Source organism: Limanda limanda, chromosome 1 (assembly GCF_963576545.1).
Source record: "Limanda limanda chromosome 1, fLimLim1.1, whole genome shotgun sequence".
Taxonomy (NCBI): Eukaryota; Metazoa; Chordata; class Actinopteri; order Pleuronectiformes; family Pleuronectidae; genus Limanda; species Limanda limanda.
The window spans coordinates 2,130,883-2,153,855 of record NC_083636.1 but is presented as its reverse complement, the minus strand read 5'-3'; the positions used below and the strand labels follow the sequence as shown (position 1 = coordinate 2,153,855).

General features: G+C 43.0%; 1 protein-coding gene across 1 annotated transcript in view; it reads left to right on the top strand.

Moving 5' to 3' along the window:
- The first annotated feature begins 17,918 nt into the window (after nucleotides 1-17,918).
- Nucleotides 17,919-22,973, top strand: part of zmp:0000001301 (rab9 effector protein with kelch motifs) — a 10,976-nt gene continuing 5,921 nt past the window's right edge. Inside the window, exons 1-16 of the mRNA XM_061088362.1 lie at nucleotides 17,919-17,980; nucleotides 18,154-18,226; nucleotides 18,354-18,393; nucleotides 18,459-18,537; nucleotides 18,728-18,816; nucleotides 18,900-19,046; nucleotides 19,186-19,237; nucleotides 19,863-19,963; nucleotides 20,067-20,152; nucleotides 20,282-20,363; nucleotides 20,458-20,543; nucleotides 21,006-21,093; nucleotides 21,196-21,244; nucleotides 21,330-21,420; nucleotides 22,719-22,819; nucleotides 22,955-22,973. The exon at nucleotides 22,955-22,973 is cut by the window's right edge and continues 66 nt beyond it. Of these exons, the coding sequence (XP_060944345.1) occupies nucleotides 17,919-17,980; nucleotides 18,154-18,226; nucleotides 18,354-18,393; nucleotides 18,459-18,537; nucleotides 18,728-18,816; nucleotides 18,900-19,046; nucleotides 19,186-19,237; nucleotides 19,863-19,963; nucleotides 20,067-20,152; nucleotides 20,282-20,363; nucleotides 20,458-20,543; nucleotides 21,006-21,093; nucleotides 21,196-21,244; nucleotides 21,330-21,420; nucleotides 22,719-22,819; nucleotides 22,955-22,973 (1,245 nt within the window). The remainder of the gene's footprint in view (nucleotides 17,981-18,153; nucleotides 18,227-18,353; nucleotides 18,394-18,458; nucleotides 18,538-18,727; nucleotides 18,817-18,899; nucleotides 19,047-19,185; nucleotides 19,238-19,862; nucleotides 19,964-20,066; nucleotides 20,153-20,281; nucleotides 20,364-20,457; nucleotides 20,544-21,005; nucleotides 21,094-21,195; nucleotides 21,245-21,329; nucleotides 21,421-22,718; nucleotides 22,820-22,954) is intronic.

Here is a 22,973-nt window from a genome sequence, read left to right as displayed (position 1 = left end):
TTAATCCTAAACTCAGCTACAAGTCATTTGAATGTTTTGTTCTTAGTCTTCCACGCCAATCCAGGAAACACCAACAGCCAATCCTGTTTGCTGTAGTTTACCGTGCTCCTGGGGCTTATACTGAAATTCTAACGAGTTTTTATCAAACCTCGTCCTAAAGACAGATGAAATTATTATTGTTGGTGACTTTAATATTCATGTTGACAATAGTAAAGATAGCCTTAGCGTAGCATTTATTTTGATACTAGACTCGATTGGTTTCAGTCAGTGTGTACACCAACCTACTCATTGTTGTAACCACACACTTGAGCTTGTGTTATCATACGGTGTCGGAATTGAACATTTAACTGTACTAGCGCACAATCCAATTCTATCAGACCATAATTTAATAACCTTAGATTCTTCATTATCTGAATATATGCCACTAATAAAAAACAAATTTTCAAGATGTCTACCTGATAGTGCTGTAGCTAAATTTAAGAAAATAATTCAGATTACATTTAAACCTGTATTATCCGTCGACAAACAAATTCTTTAAAAACCCGAGCTCCATTGAGATTGACCACCTCGTCGATAGCTCTGCAGACTCATTACGATTAACATTAGACTCAATAGCTCCTCTAAAAAAGAAACATGTCAAACATAGTAAATTAGCTCCGTGGTATAATTCCAAGACAAATGAGTTGAAACAAATATCAAGAAAACTAGAAAGGAAGTGGCGCTCCAGCAACTGTTGAAAATCTCCTCGACTGGAAGAGTATTGTTAAAAAATATAAAAATATCTGTTGCACTTGTGTCCGTCCTGGGAGACGGATCCTCACATGTGTCTGAGGTTTCTATGAAATTTTACATGTTAAAAGGGTTTTTAGTAGTTTGTCCTGACTCTTGTTGAGGGTTAAGGACAGAGGATGTCTCACCATGTTAAAGCCCTATGAGACAAATTGTGGTTTGGGAATATTGTCTATACAAATACAATTTGATTTGACTCCTCCTCCAGCAGGAAGGGGAGGAGGAGGCTGCTCCTCAGACGACCGGTGTTGGACATCAGGGACGTCACCGGAGACAGAAACTCACCCACCAGGCTGCTCCTCGTCCTGCCGGTGCTCCTCAGAGCGGTGCTGGGTGCAGCGGCAGGTCCGCCAAATGCGCCAAGAAGACGAGGAATAGAAAGGGAGCGGGAATATCGATCTAGAGAGAGAGAGCTGAGGAGAGACCGGGCCAGAGAGGAGGAGGCGAGAGAGAGAGAGCGGAGAAGGGCCCCCCCTCAGGACCGGGGACCCTCAGGAAACCTCAGACTACAGAAAAGGTAAGTGTTGATTTAAAACTTTTAATAAAGTTGTATTCAAACCAAGTGGCGCCATCCTGGGCTGAGCCATGAGGCCAGTACGGAAATGTAAAAGCTGCAGTTCACTGGGTGGCTGCTACGCCTGTCTGTAAGGAGCAGAGAGTCCCATTGACTCCCATGTTAAAAAACTGTCCCTTTAAAGAGGTCATGAGCACAGTCCTCCAGCAGGGGCGCTGTCTCAGACACTATATAAAAGAAAGGCCGGTCACCCGATGACGTAAGAATGTCAGGAAGAAAATCTATGGAGCGTTGAGAGTGAGACAACGAGTGAGAGGGAGGGAGAGGGAGAGGGAGGGAGAGGGAGGGAGGGAGGGAGAGGGAGGGAGGGAGGGCGACCAGGACTCATGGTTTCCTTTGAATGCATCACTGAGCCACTTAGGGTTACATTCCTCCCTAAACGGCCAGTCAGCAACAAGAGGAGGTCGTTTCTCCAGTTGAATCCTTCATTCCGCCATTTAAAAAAAAAACGTTATTATAAATTTTCAACTCAGTGGATCAGCAAGTCGAGGAAAAGGCACAGGAGGCAGGAGGCTGCGTTCCACAGGGCTGCGACGCAGGTACACAGGGGGAGACTAAACTGTCCAATTCACTCTAAAAACAGGCTAAATAAAGGAGGTGTCAATAGTAGTGGAGGATGTACCAGCCTGTATCTGATGCTGCTGTTGTGTTCAGGACGCAGGAGGCTGCTCCGGAGACATCTGCTGGATGCAGTGACTGGACGAGGAAGAAGGTGAAGAGGAGGCAGGAGGCTGATGTTGAACATCAGAGACATCACCGTCGACACCATTCAAGAAACCCACAACAACACCAGTGAGCAGAGTGGGACGCCTCGTCCTGCTGCTGTTGGACACAGGGAGGAAAGGAATACAGACTCGGATATCGAGAGGGAGTCAGATAGAGAGAAGGAGAGGGAGGGAGAGATGGAGAGGGGGAGAGAGGGCGAGCAGGAGGTCCTGTCCTCCTGAGACTCTGGATCCCCTGTGTAAGCTTCCTTGTGTTTTAGTTTCTCCCATTAGTGTTTCTGTTTTGTGTCTGTTAAACTTGTTTAATTAAAAATTAGCTTTTGTTTTAAACTCTGCGTCTGGGTCCTACTCCTCCACTAAATCCTGACAGATACGTTATAATATAAGAGATCAAGTTGAAGTGATAAATATACATTAATACTTCTTCCTACATGTTCCTAGGAGGATCACCAAGCGCCTCCTGCTCTTGCTTCTCATTGACCTTCTGCCCCTGATACTCCTGCTTCTCCACCTCCTGCTTCTGACCAGCTGGATCCACACGATGGACCTGATGGGTGAGTCTACATTTCTACTGAGTCGTGGCAGTTTTGCAGCTGAGTTATCTTCAGTCTGGTTCTCTGATCTTTTTCTTTAGCAGGAGGCAGCGAGACATTTCTCAGTTTCACACTTTCTGATGCTCGATTCTGATTGGCTTGAGCAGTGGGAGAGGAGGACGAGAGAGAGGGAGAGAGGTCATGAGCACAGTCCTCCAGCAGGGGCGCTGTCTCAGACACTAAATAAAAGAAACGCCGGTCACAGGATGTTCACCGGATGACATCATGTCAGAAGATGAGAGAGCGAGAGAGGACGAGGCGGAGACAGAAGGAGCGGGAGATGGAGAGGTTGAGGGAGAGGGATTTAGAGAAGAGGAGGTGGAGGGAGAGAGACTTGGAGTTTGAGTTGGTAAGGTAGAGACGTCCAGACGTCAACACAAGACTCAAACAAGCATGTCGGGCCAGTAGGTGGCGATAAAGTCTGCGTCTCTGACGAGTAAGATGCCTGAGAAGATGTCTGGTCTGAACACTTCTCATCACTTCCACACTTCCTCACAGATTAGGAGGAACGTGCCAGTGATAACTTCTAAGATCTTGGATACAGACTTGGGTGATGCAGTTATAAACTTGGAAGTTTATGGCAGAGGAGTGGTGAGAAATCCATTAACAATCTTTCATTGAACTTCTAGGAGAAGTTAAATTCTACATTGGTTCACAAAAAGCACCAGGATTGTTTGCTAGATAAATTAAATGTCTGACAAACAAGAAGGTTCCATCACTGCTCGAGAGAAGAAGCCCCGAGTAGAAACAGTAGAATCCCAGTGACCCTTGTTTCTGTATCTGATGCTGCTGTTGTGTTCAGGAGGCAGGAGGAGGCTCCCAAGAGGAAGAGGAGGCAGGAGGAGGCTCCCAAGAGGAAGAGGAGGCAGGAGGAGGCTCCCAAGAGGAAGAGGGGGCAGGAGGCTAATGTGCCTAACCCTAACCCTACATTTGGAATGAGGTCCAAAAATCTTTAAAGTTGCGCTCATTTGTTTCATTGACGGAGTTCTCGGATCTGGTCTCATGTACAGCTGACTTCTCCTGCAGTGACTGTAACTGCTAGTTGACTTGGCCATAGTATTTTATTGACGAATTGTTTTATACCTTATATTACTGTGTATATATATATATATGCATATTTATTTCATTCCTATTTATTCAATGTATCAACTTTTTTATTGTACCCTCGGCACCATTGTAAATGAGGGTCTTATCCCTCAATGTGTCTTCCGAGGCTTAAATAAATATTCAATCAATCAAGTACTATGGCAGAGGTCAGAGGTCATGAGCACAGTCCTCCAGGAGGGGAGGGACCACCTGGTAGAGTTCCTGGACAAAGCCAAGACGCACCTGGAAGAGGACAGCAAGAGAGTGGGGGGGGGGGGGGGGAACTACTTCTGCAGCAGCCTGCAGGACTTCGTCCCCGAGAGCGGACGTCCACGTCATCTGGATCCAGTGGGTCATCGGTGAGTCTGCATTTCAAAACTTCAAGGACTTCAAACAATGAAACATGCACATAAGTGTTCTGCTGCTTTCTATCATAAAGATACTCAACAGGATCAAGAACATTAAAATGTTCTTTATAATATTCAGTCCTTTGATAATCTGTAGAGAGAACGGCCCTTTCTGATGTTGCCAGAAGATAAGAGTTGGTGTTGTATATGGAGTCTGAAATACACTCTGTTAGTTCTTCTGCAACAGACTCATCAATACAACTTGGAAAGGTTTTAAGAATGTCTCTGATTGATTGTGTGGCTGTAAATTTTGAGCGTGACACAATATCACTAAAACCACTTATTATTTGCTGAGTTGCACTTTTAGAAATATGCAAAACAGTTTGCATGTAAAGAAACAAGGACGCAAGGTTGTGTTCAACTGAACTCGCTCTTCATGGGCCCGTGCTTCACTTTCCTGTTGGTGATGTAGCAACATAATTTATTTCTTCTGTTCAAATGTTATGTCACCAAAGTCAGAAAGGAAAACTTTTATTGCCCTTTAACCTGGATCTGGCAGCTACTTCCTCATCAGCAACAACCTCGTCTCTGGAACAAACAGAAGGGGAAACACTGGCAAACACCAACCTGTCCTAACTGGGCCTTTACAGTAGAGAACATTACTTCCTTGCAAACTGTTTTAGGAAGCTCTATTTCATAATGCTCTGCAATTTTTAGCAACTGCTCCCTGGTACATTGTCCTAGCACCTCCACACTGGGACATTGCACAAAATCCTCCATGGTAGCCATCGTTTCAAATGAACCAACCCAGATAACTTTTTTATTTATTTATATATATCTCATCACCTTTGGAATACCTCTCCCCTGACTATCTGCCTAACCAATGCTAACTACCTTCTCTGGACCCTCGTCTTCATGCATTTCATGACAGGTGTTTTAAACACAAAACCAATGACCAGGTAAAGCCCCAGCTATGCTGTTACTCACCAGACGGACATGGACGTGTAGCCAAGACAGGAAGTCAATCATGTTTATGCACAAAAATAACAAACAAAAACAACAAACCAACAGACCCCCCGAGAGAGATACTGCTGCTTATTCCTACCAGGAAAGGTAACTCCAAAGGTGAATCCCTCTAATTAGAGCCTGATAATGAAGGCAATTAGTCCCAGTGATGTAAGCTCCAAGTACTACCTTCACACTCTAAAGTTATCACACACCCTGGACACACCCCGGCAACCAGGACACTATTCCAGGGGAACCTTCACCTACTAGAGGCCTCTGACTTTCTCACTACAGAAAAGAGTGAGAAACAAACCTGGATCTGGATCCTGGACGAGCCCCCACTTGTTACACCTTGGCTCCTGTTGTGCAACAAGACACACAGACGGCCACAAAGTTCTGCAGTTATTAGCAAGGACAGTTATTATCTTTGTATTTATTCTAGAAAGAATAAATACAAAGAAAAGTAGACCTGGTGAATGAGAGACCAGAGCCCAGTCTGCAAGCCTCTTAAGTAGTGGTCCCCCAGGTGTGCCACATCCCTGCTGATCACTAGGGTCTGACTCCGCCCACAGGAGCCTGGAACACAAGCACAGCAGACAACTCCAGGGTTGTCACATGATTAATAATGTGATTAATAAAGATTCTGTAACTGTCTGGCACTTTAGTTTATATTTGTCACGCTAATTCTAAAAGTGTGTTCTGTTTATTTTGTAAATCCCTGTTGTGTATGTTCAAGTTGTTTTCATGTGTCCACTCTGTTTCTGTTTCCTGTTTTAATTTGTAGTCTATGTTCCTTGTGTGTTGTTTCTGTCTTCACTTCCTGTCTGTGATTGTCTGCCCAAGTCCTCATGTGTTACACCTGTGTTCAATTGCCCATGCCTTCCTGGTGTGTGTATAAGTCTCTGTGCTCCCGTCTGTCCTCTGTCGGATTGTTTGTTCTTCTTGTCGTTGATGGTCCCTGGTCCAGTCCTCCAGTCCTCCAGTCCTCCAGTCCTCCAGTCCTCCAGTCCTCCAGTCCTCCAGTCCTCCAGTCCTCCAGTCCTCCTGTCCTCCTGTCCTCCTGTCCTCCTGTCCTCCAGTGACTCTGCACCTCTGGATCCTCTGTGTAAGCTTCCTTGTGTTTTAGTTTTTCCCCGTTAGTGTTTGTTTTGTTTTGTGTCTGTTAAACTTGTTTAATTAAACATTCGCTTTTGTTTTAAACTCTGTGTCTGGGTCCTACTCCTCCCCTAAATCCTGACAGATACGTTATAATATAAGAGATCAAGTTCAAGTGATAAATACACATTAATACTTCTTCCTACATGTTCCTAGGAGGATCACCTTCATCCACCTCCTGCTCCTGCTCTTCCTCCACCTCCTGCTCCTCAATTGTTGAGCACTGGAATCATCAATAACTTCTGATATAATTTATATAGAGAGAGATTAGAGGTTTTGAGTCCTCCTCCACCTTCTCCTCCCCCTGCTCCTGCTTCTCCACATCCTGCTGCTCCTCCTGCCCAGCTGCCACACGGTGGACCTGATGGGTGAGTCTACATTTCTACTGAGTCGTGACAGTTTTGCAGCTGAGTCATCTTCAGTCTGGTTCTTTGATCTTTTTCTTTAGCAGGAGGCAGCGAGATATTTCTTAGTTTCACAGGAACTTTCTGATGCTCGATTCTGATTGGCTTGAGCGGTGTGTTTTTTATTCATTAAAAGTTTGTCATCCAAGGACACATAGATTTTGAGGGGGGGGGGGGGGCAGGAATCTGAGCGTCAACACACAGTTGGAGAACAAGCAGGAGCTGTTAGAGTGCGAGCGCAGGGTTGAGAGCAGAACCATAACAAAATGTGAAGAAAGATATATAATCCAATCTAAATGATTCTGTAAAAAACAAGGAGATTTCCCAAAGTTCAGACTGAGACTTTAATGGAAAAACCGAGATCAGACAATGTTTCCAACTTTCACAGCTTCCTCCACGTGAACACCAGTGTTGGTCAAGTTACTTCTAAAAAGTAATTAGTTACAGTTACAAATTACTTCTCCCAAAAAGTAATTGAGTTAGTAACTCAGTTACCACATTGTTAGAGTAATTAGTTACTCAGCAAAGTAACTGTGGCGTTATTTTTCATGTTTTATAACGCTGTTACGTTCTGTAACATCTTTAACGTCAAAGATGTTTATATTAACTGATTGAAGAATAAAAACACTATATACAGTATTTTAGAACATTTGGTATTTATTTGAACTCAATAGATTGCAGCCTGCCATATGATGCATAGAATTAAAACATATAAAAATAAATATTGAAAATAAAATTCAAGTGCAAATGTAAACTTGGGTAAAAAGAAACAAAGGAAAATCTGGCCATTAAGTAGTGTGAGAAGTAGTGCCGGTACTTCCAGTTATTGAACGCTACTTTTGAATTTCCCTGGTTCGTCGCCATTGTCGCTGTCTTGAGCTGTAGTCAGAGCGTGCAGCGAGACAGCTCTCTCCACGCAGCTGGGGTGTAATATTGTAACGGATCGAGAGACCCCCCCCCCCCCCACCAGAGTGTTGTTTGACAGCCGTCGCCGGATGATGACGTAGCGAGCGACGTCAAGCCTATTCATTGGTGGAGAAGGAGTCGCAAGGGACAGGAGAAAGCGGAAGTGCGGAGGAAGCCGGCAAACAGCGTCGGGGACTGCGGAGTCGCTGCCAGTTGAGATCGCCGACTGACCGCTTCATTCAACCAAATTGTAGTAACGCGCCACTTTACATTATCAATAACGATAACGGCGTTGTAACGATCAATCAATCAATCAATCAATCAAGTTTTATTTGTATAGCCCACATTCACAAATAACAATTCGTCTCATGGGGCTTTAACATTGTGTGACATCCTCTGTCCTTAACCCTCAACAAGAGTAAGGAAAAACTACTAAAAACCCTTTTCACAGGTAAAAATATGTAGAAACCTCAGAGAGAGACACATGTGAGGGATCCCTCTCCCAGGACGGACAGAAGTGCAATAGATGTCAGGTGTAAGAAAACATCATCAGGATTTTTAGCAGCATCCATTAGGCTAAACATTTTTCAATACTATGTGTCAGGCAGTCCCGCTGCAATCACAGTCTCTGGCCAGCAGCAAGACCACGATCCAGCATCAGGATGAGATCCACTGTAATCCACAGTCATTGTCCACCGCCGCCAGTTAGGATCCATTATCAGCTGCCGCCTCGGTCGTGGTCCCTCATCATCCGATGCCAACGCGACAAAGGATCCTCCATTACAACGACGATCAGCTGGCACGATACAGAATCCACCGAACTGGATCCACCATTGCGACCTCCGACACGCGATCCACAATCATAATCCATGGTGCGGCCACAGCTGTGGCCCTGCATCCGCGGGCGCTAAGGCACAGAAACTCCGGGAAAAGGGGTTTGAGTCTACTTTTAAACGAACAGAGCGTGTCTGCCTCCCTAACTGAAAGTGAGAGATTATTCCACAGCAGTGGGGCTTGATGGCTAAAAGCTCTGGCTCCTCCTCTACTTTTAGAGACTTTAGGGACAACAAGTAAACCTGAGTTCTGGGATCGGAGTGCTCTAGTAGGTTGATATGGAACTAACATCTCTTTAAGGTAAAGAGGTGCCATATCATTAAGGGCCTTGAAGGTGAGGAGGAGAATTTTAAATTCTATTCTAGATTTAACAGGAAGCCAGTGTAGCGATGCTAATACTGGAGAAATGTGCTCTCTTTTCTTAGTTCTCGTCAGGACACGTGCTGCGGCATTTTGGACCAGCTGCAGAGTCTTTAACGACTTGCTGCTGGAGCCTGATAATAATGAATTACAATAGTCCAGTCTCGATGTAACAAAGGCGTGGACTAGTTTTTCTGCATCTTTTTGCGAAAGGACATGTCTGATTTTTGAGATATTACGCAAGTGGAAAAACGCGGTCCTAGAAATTACTTTTAAGTGACTATTAAAGGACAAATCAGGATCGAAGATCACTCCCAAGTTCCTGACTGTGTCATTGGAAGCAAGGGCAATGTCATCTAGCGCAGCTATATCATTAGATAATGTATCTCTAAGGTGTTTAGGGCCGAGTATTATAACCTCTGTTTTATCTGAGTTTAATAAGAGAAAATTGCGGGTCATCCAGGTTTTTATGTCCTTGAGACATGCTCGAAGTTTAGTTAATTGATTACTTTGATCAGGTTTTATTGACAAATATAACTGGGTGTCATCCGCATAACAGTGAAAATTTACCGAGTGTGTCCTGATAATGTTTCCTAGTGGAAGCATATATAATGAGAATAAAATTGGGCCGAGCACAGACCCCTGTGGGACACCATGGTTAACTTTGGTGCGCACCGATGACTCATCATTGATTTGAACGAATTGGGAGCGATCAGCAAAATAAGATTTAAACCAGTTTAAGGCCGTTCCTTTAATGTTAATTAACTGTTTTAGTCTCTCTAATAAAATTTGATGGTCAATTGTGTCGAATGCTGCACTGAGATCTAACAGAACGAGGACAGACACAAGTCCCTGATCTGAAGCTATTAGAAGGTCATTAGTGACTTTTGCCAGGGCTGTCTCTGTGCTATGATTGGTTCTAAACCCAGACTGAAAGTCCTCATATATATTATTTTCCTGGAGAAACTCACACAGCTGATTGGCTACAACTTTTTCTAAGATTTTAGATAGGAAGGGGAGATTAGATATTGGCCTGTAATTTGCTAAAACCTCTGGGTCTAGGGTGGGTTTTTTGAGTAGGGGTTTGATTACAGCTATTTTAAAAGACTGTGGTACATAACCTGATGATAATGACAGATTGATTGTGTTAAGTAACGAATTATCTATTAGGGGCAGAATTTCTTTAAGTAATTTAGTTGGAATCGGATCTAAAATACAGGTTGTTGGTTTAGAACCTGAGACTATTTTGGTAAACTGATCACGGGTGATCAGAGAGAAGCTGTCTAAGTAATGGGAAGGATTCTCAGCCGTTTCTGAGATCTCTATTGTTGGGAGGGTATTAGTGCCAATTGAGGGCAGGAGATGATTGATTTTATTTCTAATAGTTAGAATTTTATCATTAAAAAAGGTCATAAAGATATTGTAATTTAGGGATCGAGGAATACTGGGTTCGGTGGAGGTGTGACTCTCTGTCAGCCTGGCTACAGTGCTGAATAGAAACCTGGGGTTGTTTTTATTCTCTTCTATTAGTTTTGAGTAATAGGCAGCTCTTGCTTTGTGGAGAGCCTTTTTATATTCTGTAACACTACTCTTCCAGTCTAGGAGATTTTCAACACTGTTGCTGGAGCGCCACTTCCTTTCTAATTTTCTTGATATTTGTTTCAACTCATGTGTCTTGGAATTATACCACGGAGCTAATTTACTATGTTTTACACATTTCTTTTTTAGAGGCGCTATTGAGTCTAATGTTAATCGTAATGAGTCTGCAGAGCTTTCTACGAGGTGGTCAATCTCAATAGAGCTCGGGTTTTTAAAGAATTTGTTGTTTATGTCGACGGATAATACGGGTTTAAATGTAATCGGAATTATTTCCTTAAATTTAGCTACAGCACTATCAGGTAGACATCTAGAAAATGAGTTTTTTATTAGTGGCATATATTCAGATAGTGAAAAATCGAAGGTTATTAAATTATGGTCTGATAGTACTGGATTGCGCGGAAGTACTGTTAAATGTTCAATTTTGACACCGTATGATAACACAAGGTCAAGTGTGTGGTTACAACAATGAGTAGGTTGATGCACACACTGACTAAAACCAATTGAGTCTAGTATTGAAATAAATGCTACGCTCAGGCTATCTTTATTATTGTCAACATGAATATTAAAGTCACCAACAATAATAATTTTATCTGTCTTTAGGACTAGGTTTGATAAAAACTCAGGGAATTCTGTTAGAAATTCAGTATAAGCCCCAGGAGCACGATAAACTACAGCAAATATGATTGGCTGTTGGTGTTTCCTGGATTGACGTGGAAGATTAAGAACAAGACATTCAAATGAGTTGTAGCTAAATTTAGGTTTAGGATTAATTGATAGACTGGAGTTAAAAATAGCAGCAACTCCACCTCCTCGCCCGAGTTCCCTGGGAACGTGTGAATTTATATGACTGGGGGGAGTAGATTCATTCAAACTGACATATTCATCAGGATGCAGCCACGTCTCAGTAAGGGACATTACATCTATATTGTAGTCTGAGACTAGTTCATTAACTAAAATAGCCTTTGAGGACAGTGATCTAATGTTTAAAAGACCACATTTGAAAGTCTTAGTTTCCTGTGATGTTCCAGAGGTTGTGTTAATTTGTATAAGATTATTGTGAGTTCTCGCTCTGTTATTGTTTAATTTAAATAATTGAATCGGACGGTAGACAGAGACAGTCTCTATGCGGTTGGGTGACTGATCCAGAGGGAGCGCAGAGAAGTGTTTAGCACTGCAGCTCTGCTTCCTGGTCCCAACTCTGGGTTGTCATGTGATAGACTTAGTAATATTCTTAGATAAGAGAGCTGCTCCATCCCAAGTGGGATGAACGCCGTCTCTCCTAACAAGACCAGGTTTCCTCCAAAAAGTTTGCCAATTATCTATAAAGCCCACACCGTTTACAGGACACCACCTCGACAGCCAGCGGTTAAAAGACAACATGCGACTAAACATGTCATCACCTGTAGTGTTAGGGAGAGGGCCAGAGAAAACTACTGTGTCCGACATCGTTTTAGCAAAAGCACACACAGACTCAACATTAACTTTAGTGACCTCCGACATACGAAGCCGGGAGTCGTTGCTGCCGACGTGAATTACGATTTTACTGTATTTACGTTTAGTTTTAGCCAGCAGCTTCAATTTGGATTGGATGTCGCCGGCTCTGGCCCCCGGAATACAATTGACTATGGCCGCTGGTGTCGCTAATCTCACGTTTCTGAGAACCGAGTCGCCAATAACCAGAGTTTGATTCTCAGCGGGTGCGTCGCTGAGTGGAGAAAATCTATTTGAGACGTGAGCTGGTGGGTCTTTAATCGTGGGCTTTCTATGGGTGGTACTATGCCCCCTCCGGACCGTCACCCAGCCACCCTGGGCTCCCGGCTGCCCGGGGCAAGTCGAGGGACTGCTAGCTGAAGCTAAGCTAGGTGGCTTCGCTGCGGCTAGCACGGGCCGGCTAACTATAGCTAACGGGGGTTCTAAGCTGAGGAGCCGAGCTTCTAAGGAAGGACCAGCTTAACACAGGTTTGGGAATTGGCCACGCCCACCAGCTCATCACCTGCAGGTTGACAAAGCAGAGGCCACCATACACACATACACAGGCAGGAGGCCGTCACACCCCCCTCCCTGAAAAACGGGGCCCAACCCCGAACTCGACAATGGCTCCCTCATTATTAAACCAAAACCAATTTTTTTTTTTTTACTTTGCACATATATAGGCTACACATTCTACCTACTATAAAGTTTATTTTCTTCACAAATATATACATTTTACTTACTTTGAAGTTTTACTTTTTTTTTTTTTTTTTTTACACGTATAGAGTTACGATGTTTAAGGCACACACACAAGGGCACACACATCCGAGGACAGGAACACCAGCTGCTGTTGAGAACCACACAGCTCACTACGCGCATCTTCCACACCCCCACCTCAGCAACCTGGTACCAGTGGGAAGCAATTTAAGAGGGAAGGATGACAGAAGAGGGAACAGGAGCGCAACAGGACAACATCATAACAGCAATAAAGTCTTAGCTCAAACCTCAATCCTGAGGAACGCGAGACAGTGCGTCGGCTACGACGTTTTCAGCACCCTTTATGTGTCTAATATCAAGCCAATGTGACTGTAGAAATAACGACCAACGTATCAGACGCTGGTTAGGACATTGCAGCGAGTTCAAAAACAAAAGTGGGTTGTGGTCAGTGTACACCACTACGGGTACCGCTCCAGAGCCCAAGTACACTTCAAAGTTTCTCAGAGCCCAAACTAAGGCCAGTGCCTCCTTTTCAATCGTTGAATAGTTCAATTGATATGAGTTAAATTTCTTGGAAAAGAAACAAACTGGTTTTTCCAAACCCAACTCATCGGCTTGCAACAAAACGCCACCTACTCCGATGTGACTAGCGTCGACTTGAAGCGCAAAAGGTCGGTCAAACCTCGGAGCGGCCAGGACCGGTGCTTCACACAGCAGAGACTTTATCCTCTCAAACGCCTGCTGACAGAGAGGAGACCACACAAATGGGACACGCATTTTAAGTAGATCAGTTAATGGTGCAACGACTTCTGAGAAATTACGGCAAAACCCCCTGTAATACCCCACCAAACCCAGGAACCTCATCAGTTCCTTCTTAGTAGTGGGCGGAGGATAGAACTGGACAGCTCTTATTTTCTCTGCAACGGGACGGACTTTACCCTGACCCACAACCCGGCCCAGGTACGTCACCGTGGCCCGTGCAAATTCGCACTTGGCGAGGTTGATGGTCAGGCGCGCCTCAGCCAAGCGCAGGAACAACGCACGGACACGCTCCACATGAGACGGCCACGAGTCTGAAACCACCACCACGTCGTCCAAATACACAGTGCACCCCTCTAAGTCCCCCAAGACTCTGGTCATGAGCCTCTGGAACGTGGCAGGAGCGTTTCTTAAACCAAAAGGCATAACATTATACGAGAAGAGACCATTTGGTGTAATAAATGCAGACAGGTCACGTGCACGCTCGGACAGCGGAACCTGCCAATATCCTTTCAACAGGTCAAATTTACTCACAAATGCGGCGTGGCCCACTTGGTCAACGCAATCCTCCATACGAGGCAGCGGGAAAGAATCTGGTTTCGTTACAGCATTTAGCTTGCGAAAATCAGTGCAGAACCTGAATGTTTTGTCTGGCTTCGGCACTATAATGCAGGGAGATGCCCAACCTGAAAAGGAGGGAACAGCAATACAATTATCCAACATATACTTCACTTCCGCATCAAGGGACACACGTTTTTCAGGACTAACGCGGTAAAACCTTTGGCGAATTGGGAGTGCATCACCTACATCTATATCATGTTCAATTACATTTGTTTGAGTAGGAGTGTCACCAAACAGAGATGGGAAGGAACTTATCACTTCAACTAGGTCGGCTTGTTGTGACTCAGACAGATGGCCCAACAGAAGATGTAATTTGTTCAAGGACTCAGAGTTTTTTAAACGACCTTGCTGCACCCCAGCATCAGCGTCGGGCAGACCATCCTCCACCCCGGCAGGCACCGACTGTGGAGGGGAAACCACAGACACTCTACTCACAGAACACACAGGCCGCGCAGGCACAGAGGAGGCGGAGACAGCTTCACCTGGAGGGACACGTTCATAGTAAGGTTTCAATAAGTTGACATGACACATCTGGACACTCCGTCTACGATCAGGCGTAGCAATGATGTAGTTATGTTCAGACGTTTTTTTCTTTATTTCATAAGGACCTCCATACTTCGCCTGAAATGGAGAAGTAATGATGGGAAGTAACGCCAAGACCCGGTCCCCCTCACTGAACACACGCTTCTCAGCCCTCCGGTCATACAGTGTCTTCATCTTACTCTGTGCAGTACCCAAGTTTTTCTTTGCCAATACCCCTGCAGCATACAACCTATGACGGAACCCATTTACATAATCAAGTACGTTGACAAAAGTAATTAATTAGATTACTCCGTTACTGAAAAAGAACTCCGTTAGTAACGCCGTTATACTTAAACGCCGTTACTCCCAACACTGGTGAACACTTCTCGTCTCTTCCACACTTTCCTCACAGATTAGGAGGAAAGTGCAGTTGATAACTTTTAAGATCTTGGATACAGACTTGGGTGATGCATTTATAAACTTGGAAGTTTATGGCAGAGTTGAGATGTTTTAAGACTGGAGGTAGGTGTGAGGTGCCAGAGGAACACAGAGGTGTACGATGTGTTCAAAGACCTTGGATAAAGGCAGAAGTATGTGTGACAGGCATGGTTCCATCGTCGGGGATTGACAGCAGCTCGTCTGTCGTCATCGAGAGTTGGTCTCTGTTAGCACCGGGGGTGAAGGGAGCTGACGGGAAGGTTCAGGAAGTCCAGCTCTCTCTGCCTCTTGTGGCCATGTTTATTTACACTGGTGGTTTAGAGGAACTGATGAACATCTTCTTTCTTTCTCTCTGTTCCAGTGTTTAAAGAAGTTCCCTGGATCCATCCAGCCGGGGAACCCATGACTGACGGACGCCGTGACATGAGGAAAAGACCAAAACCAACAGTCAACATTTTCCCTCTTGGCCTCCTTTAAAAAGCAGTTTGTGTCAATTCCTTGATCTGCAAAACCTAATTTAATAAATTTCTGATTCCCTAACCTTACCCTATCTTTTATTTGGAGTTGTTTTCCTCACTTTCTACATCACATTTAATCCATCTTTAAATAAGGACATTTCCTCTAAAGTAAGAATGAATCTCTCGTCTACATGACTGCAGATATTTCCCCCTTTTCAAAAATGTCTCCGTCCAGACGACTACTCAAAAGACTCAAACAAGCAGGTCGATGAACCCAGCAGTGAGACTGATGCATTCTGGGAAAGTATCCTGAGTATTGCATGAGTCAGGATACTTCATATTAATCCTTCATGTGCAGGAGGATGTTATGTTTTTGTTCATGTGTTAATGGGACAATTTGGAGACGACGTGCAGCAGCAGTGGAGCTGGTGGCTTCAGCTCCAGCTCCTGATCTTCTCCTGGACTCTGAACCTGGAACCCTCAGATGTTTGCGTATGAAGCAGGGGTGTCAAACTCATTTTAGTTATGGGGCCACATACTGCCCCCTCTGATCTCTAGTGGGCCAGACCAGTAAAATCATAGCATAATAGTACCCCCCCCGGACAGTCGCAGCGCCGATTGGTCGAGTCGCCTTCCAGTAGTTACTCTCTGCCGCCACTAGGGGGCGACATGCAGACACGCCCCTTTGGCTCGCGACAGTCGAGGGCTTATGGGAAATGTAGTTCTAGACTCCAGACTGCGTCACACATTACAACTACGTACAACGTTAACCCTAACGCAATCACTGGAGGGAACAGACTCAAAGTATCTTTAAAAACCTCTATTATTAATACATTTGGGTTTGCGTATAAATAGTGAAGTTATTAAATCACCAAATGTTTTCATATAAGAACTTTTATAGAAAATAACAATAAAAAGCACAATTTTAACAACCTAATGCATAATTTCAAATATTTATATATTTATTTCACTCTTCATTGTTTTGTTCATAAAGATTTTTAAGAGAGAAAGCTGGAACTTGCATAAACACTGTGTGAGGCGACAGCTCGTAGATCAGGTTTCACAAGCTGAACACAGGAATTCATGGGAAACATCGTTATAGGCAACAAGTGAAGATGTGAGGATTTTCAACTAATAACCTTTAAAAAAGGAAACTTTATTAATAAAACCGATGTTTTCAACAGAACAGGTTTGATCTGAAGAGCATTACACAGTAACAAGTCCAGGATACACTGGGAGCCAGCCTAAAGGACGGTGCACCCTAGGAGGAGGAGTAGGCTGCAGCGGCAAAACAAGTCCGACTCCGACCATGAGGAGGAGAAGCGGAGAGAGGAGGAGGAGAAGGTGAAGAGGAGGCAGAGACACAACAAGCTGCTGGCGCTGTCCCGGAGGATGAAGGCCCGGGTCCGCACCCGGATGAGGACCCGTGTGAAGCAGTTACACTGCGTTTTAGGAAGCTCCATTTCATAATGCTCTGCCATTTTTAGCAACTGCTCCCTGGTACATTGTCCTAGCACCTCCACACTGGGACACTGCACAAAATCCTCCATGGTAGCCATCGTTTCAAAAGAACCAACCCACTTTTTTAATTTTTTTTATTTAATATATATATATTTCATCACCTTTGGAATACCTCTCCCCTGACTATCTGCCTAACCAATGCTAACTACCTTCTCTTGACCCTAGTCTTCATGCATTTCATGACAGGTGTTTTAAACACAAAACCAATGACCAGGTGAAGCCCCAGCTATGCTGTTACTCACCAGACAGACATGGACGTGTACCCAAGAGTAACTCGGCCAATGAGGACATGTGATATAATGAATATAAATGATATAGAAATATAAAGAAGATAGAATTGAGTCTATATCCATTTTATACACAGTCTATTATTTGAATCAGCAGCTGAGGAAGGGTGCATGACCCATACTGCAGCCAGCCACCAGGGGGCGATCACTTCTTTACATACAGTCTAAACTCTCTCTTTCTCTCTCTCTCTCTCTCTCTCTCTCTCTCTCCTTCCTGAAGGAAGCAGCTCACCTGCCATGTTTGGTTGAGGTGTTGCTAGGCAACATCCTACCTGCAGTGGAAAGTGTATCTCACCTGTAAACTGAGACGGGGACGCTGAGCAACAAAACCACGAGAGAAGAAAAGACGTCGACTCAAACCTCCACAGGTAAGTTTCCTTTTGACGACGGCTACGGGAAAAACCTGCGTCCACAGAGGCCACACTGACCTCTGACCTCTAAACATGTTTATTAGAGCAAATGAAGAAGATTCATGAGTTTGCGTCACACAAGTCCATTGTGTTGCTGTAGCACCACCTAGAGGTGACAAGGCAGATTCAATTTTGTAGGTTGATATGTCGTCATTAACTTTAGTGTCAGGTGAAGGTTTGAATTAGAAATGGGTTTAAATTAATGTTAGCTGAAGGTTAGGATCAGGATAAGATTAGGTTTAGGTTGTAGTAAACTGTGTGTGTGTGTGTGTGTGTGTGTGTGTGTGTGTGTGTGTGTGTGTGTGTGTGTGTGTGTGTGTGTGTGTGTGACAGTGAACATGGCCTTAGCCAGCGGTCACTGGCTGGAGAAGGAGACGAGAGGAGAAGCCCCGAGTTCGAGGTCAGTCACGTATTTTTTTACAGTAAAAAGTAAACACAATGTATTCTGCAGCCTGACGTGGTCCAGTGTGACCAGTAGAGGCCGCTGTTGATGAAGTTTTCTGGTTTTACAGATAATAATCTTCGGATGAAACTGTACAAGATGAATGTTGTTGGTCACATCTTTGTCCTCAGGTACGGACACGCTTCAGCTGTGGCAGGAAACGTGGCCTTTTTGTTCGGAGGAGCGTCCAGCATCAACCAGGAGGTCGTATACCCCCCCCCCCCCCCCAATATCATACAATACACTAATGTACTTTTACTTGAGTAGGATTTTTCACGCAGAACATTTTTGTGTAACGATGTATTTTTACATTTTCCTCATCTTTTAGGAGAACATCCCTGTTTACTTCAACGACTTCTACATGTTAACAGGTACGACTTACACTTTTATTGTCTTATTATTACAAAAAATAACATATTTTGAGTCTTGATTTCAGTGTCTCCTGATGATGTGTCGTGGGAGGAGATTCCTCAGAGTGGAGACGTTCCCCCGGCCAGAGAAGGACACACTCTGTGGTAAACTGTTCAACTGTACTTAGACTCATATCATTACACATTCTTTATTCTGTATGTATTCTCTTTGTATTTATTATTTCTATTCTATTTCTATACTATTATTGGTTTCATGTGAAGGATCCTTGTTCTCCCTCAGTGTTGGTGTCTCTCTAATGATAGTATTCTGATGGATTTTGCCCTTGTGTCTCAGTGTGGTGGGGGGGAAGTTGTTTCTGTTCGGCGGCGTCTCGAGTCCCGAAGCCTCCGAGTGTCTCTCTGGAGTTTACAGCTTCGACATCGGTGAGGAAGCAGCAGGAGAAGAGAAGAACCGTTTATTAAAGTCAAACACGGCTGTGATGATGTTTCCTGTTCTTTTCTGACAGTGTCTCTGACCTGGGATTGCTTAGCAACTGGGGGCGTGGCCGTCAAAACCCTGAGACACAGCTCTGTTGCCGTTGGAGACAACATCTATGTTTACGGAGGGATTCGTGGAGGGAATCGAACCGACGACCTCCTGGTCTTCAACACAGGTCCAGAAAGAACATCAGTTACAAACCATCTTTACCTCAATCTATTTTGATTATTATAGTTTTACTTTTCATGTATGAAAAGTTAATAATCATCATTTGACTTGTTTCTTATTGTCTCTCAAACTTCCTTCTGTTTCAGTGTCTCTCTCCTGGACGCCAGTTAAAACCAGTGGCTCGCCGCCTCCTGCTCTGTGAGAACCTTATCCCAGCTTTATAATTATTATTACTATTATTATTATATATACTGTTGCTGCCATTATTACTATATACTGCTATTATATTGGTATAATTACTATCATATATAAATATATATTATGTTATATTATATACTATATATACTGTACTATTTTCATATACTGTGCAACAATAACATTACCATCATATCATCAGTACTATTACCATCATCTTGCCACTGCACCTTATCTACCTATTTATCTTGTGTTTCTGTTTTTATTCCTTCTACCTCAATATTTCTTATTTTTATTGTATTGTATTGTATTTTATTGTATTCAAATATACCGGCTGCTATGACGACTTAATTTTCCTTCGGGGATGAATAAAGTAATCTATCTATCTATCTATCTATCTATCTATTAGAGGAATATTGAAATTCATTTTGAAGGAGACACAAGATGTTTGTGTAGAGTTTTCTCTCCTCTAGTGAGTTATAAAAACACTGAGTACGAGCAGAATGTATCTCCTTTAACATGTCAGCATGTTCAGATGAGTGTGAATCTGTTGAATCTGTAATTTATCATACACAGATAATAATTTGTGTGTCTGTGTGTCTGTGTGTGTGTGTGTGTGAGTGTGTAGGTGCGATCAGAGTCTGGCTCTGGTCGGGGATCAGCTCTTCATGTTCGGGGGTCACGGAGCAGGTGGAGACTTCTGTAAAGAGCTGCATGTCCTAAACACAGGTAAACACAGAGATATCTGCCCCTAGTGGTCAGAAGTATGCAGATCCTGTAAAGGGAAGCCAGTCGTCTCTGACCTTTGACCTTTGTGCCCCATTTTTCTAAGAGAACCTGTTGTGGCAGAAGTTGGAGGTGAAGGGAGACACACCTGCAGCCTGTAGCAGACACACACTGACTGCTCACCATGATAAAGTACACACACACACACGGAAACACACAAAATATCATGATTTGACAGCTGGGACTGACTCGTGATTGGTTGAGCAGGTGAATGGGTGGGACCTTGATATCTGAACACGTCTCCTGTCTGTCTCCATGAAGGACATCTACTTGTTCGGTGGCAGAAGCTTCAGCGAGGACGGCACAGAGACATCGTCCAATGAAATCCACAAACTCAGTATCGGTGAGTGAGAAACTGAACGTGAACAGAACAATAGAATCGTCTCTCTGAGTTGTGGTTCTCTCACTCCATGTTCTCTCTCTCCGTGTTCCTCCAGCTAAGATGAAGTGGAAGGTTCCGCTGTACGTCGGGATTCCTCCGGCTCGTCGCCACGGACACACGGCGTTCATCCTCCACAGTCACGTGGGTCATCAGCCTCTCATTCATGTGCTGGTGTTCATTATTAGATAGATAGATAGATGGATACTTTATTAATCCCAAGGGAAATTCAGATCATCCAGTAGCTTATACACGTAAACACTTAAACACCTCACTGACATACATACATAAATCACATACGGAGAATATATATTTACAGATACAGGAATGGTATGCAATGATGTGATTGTATCAGTGTCCAGTAGGGGAGTGTTCTTGTGCTGCTGGAGTGGAAAGTACACTAAAATATATATATATAAAACAACAAAAATATATACATATATAAATATATAAGAATATGTAGTGGTAAAGTCCGTGCATGGGGCTAGTATAGCCAGTAAAGGGATGAACAGTTGGTTGGTATATAAGAATGAGATGAGAAGAGTATTGTCGTGTGTTATAATGTGAAATAAACTCTGTGTGTGTTGTGTTGTGTTGTGTTGACAGCTGTATGTGTTTGGAGGACAGAATGAAGAGCAGGAGTTTAACGACCTGAAGGTGATGAAACTCATCAACCCCTCAGAGAGACAACCTGGTGTGTGATTCATTTTATTTACTACACATTTACAATCTGAAAGATGGTTTAACTCACATCTGAGGTTAATCTTTAACGAGCTGAAGGCTTCTTCTCCTCAAGTGATGAAGGAGATCCTGTCAGAGTTCGGGCTCCAGGGCGTCAGTCACAGGTGCGTTTCTGTTCTGTTTGCAGTTTCAGAGTGGAACTCTCAGCTTCAGCAGTTTGGTTTCATTCTGGTTTTGACTGTTTCTCAGTTTCACTCCCACTAAGGTCCCGAACGTCCGCTACGAGCTGAGCGAGTCGGCTCCGTGCAGCCAGAGCAGGAACCCAGCTGCTGATCCTCAGGTGATGACGACTGAAACTGAAGCTTTTGCTCAATCATGCGGATAAACAAACGTATTATTATATTATATAGATTTAATTTTGTAAATACACATTTCCTTCTGTTGTTGTATATTTTAAACCATATCCTAGTTCTGATCATACGTCTATTTGAATCATTTTATCTTGTGTCTATTGCTGTGTGACCTTAAAACTGCTTAAATTTGCCTTAAACTTCTCTCTTTCATTACTTGTAAATCATTTTGTAACTGTGTTTTGAAAGGTTATGTATGAGTGAAGTTTATAATTATTATCAACTACTTATATTCACCTGCTCTTTTTGATGGAGCTTCACAGACTCAAAAGGAAATCAACATCGACTAATACTGACATGGAAATAAAAACAATTTTACATCGGCTATATACACCCGTCACGTTTTTGTGCTCGAGGAAAAAACCTCTTCCTAATATTCAAGAGGATAAAAATAAATAAAAACCTAAATTAACTGCAAACAATGGGGGGGGGGGGGGGGGAAGGCAGCAGAATACAGTCTGGTGAGATTATCTCCCTTCTCCATATACACTTACTTCACATCGTATGTGATATGTGTTAATATAAACCATATTGATATTATATATCATTTTATACAATAATATTGTCTTTTGCACACTCTGTCTACATATTCTTACACTCATAGTATATTATATTATCTATTGTATATATATATAAGGCTATATACACATATTTATACATGTGTACATGTTATAATTATTATTATTATATTTACTATTATTATTATATATACTGTTGCTGCCATTATTACTATATACTGCTATTATATTGGTATAATTACTATCATATATAAATATATATTATGTTATATTATATACTATATATACTGTACTATTGTTATATACTGTCTAACAATAACATTACCATCATATCATCAGTACTATTACCATCATCTTGCCACTGCACCTTATCTACCTATTTATCTTGTGTTTCTGTTTTTATTCTTTCTACCTCAATATTTTTTATATTATTCTATTGTATTGTATTTTATTGTATTCAAATATACCGGCTGCTATGACGACTTAATTACCCTTCGGGGATGAATAAAGTTATCTATCTATCTATCTATCTATCTATCTATCTATCTATCTATCTATCTATCTATCTATCTATCTATCTATCTATCTATCTAAAGATGAGTCAGTCTGCAGGTTGGTTACATTTTGTTAGAGTTACAGTGACTACATAGAGGATACAGATAATAAACACTAACAAGTCAAAATACTACTAATCCCAGTGTCTCCTGCAGGCGTTTGTCCACAGAGACTTCAGTGCAGTTCGGGATCAGGCCATGAAACAGATCCAGGCGGCCTTCGCTCTGCTCGACCACGAGGTCCACATACTGGATCGGTTGGTTTTCATTTGTTTAGTTTGTTTCACATCTTGACAGGTTAACGCCTTTCATAAGAAGGATTCATCTGGAGACTGATTCCACTGATTTAACTTTTAATATCATATAAACTAATAATGATGATTTTCTTCCAGAGAGAAGTCTGATTTGTGG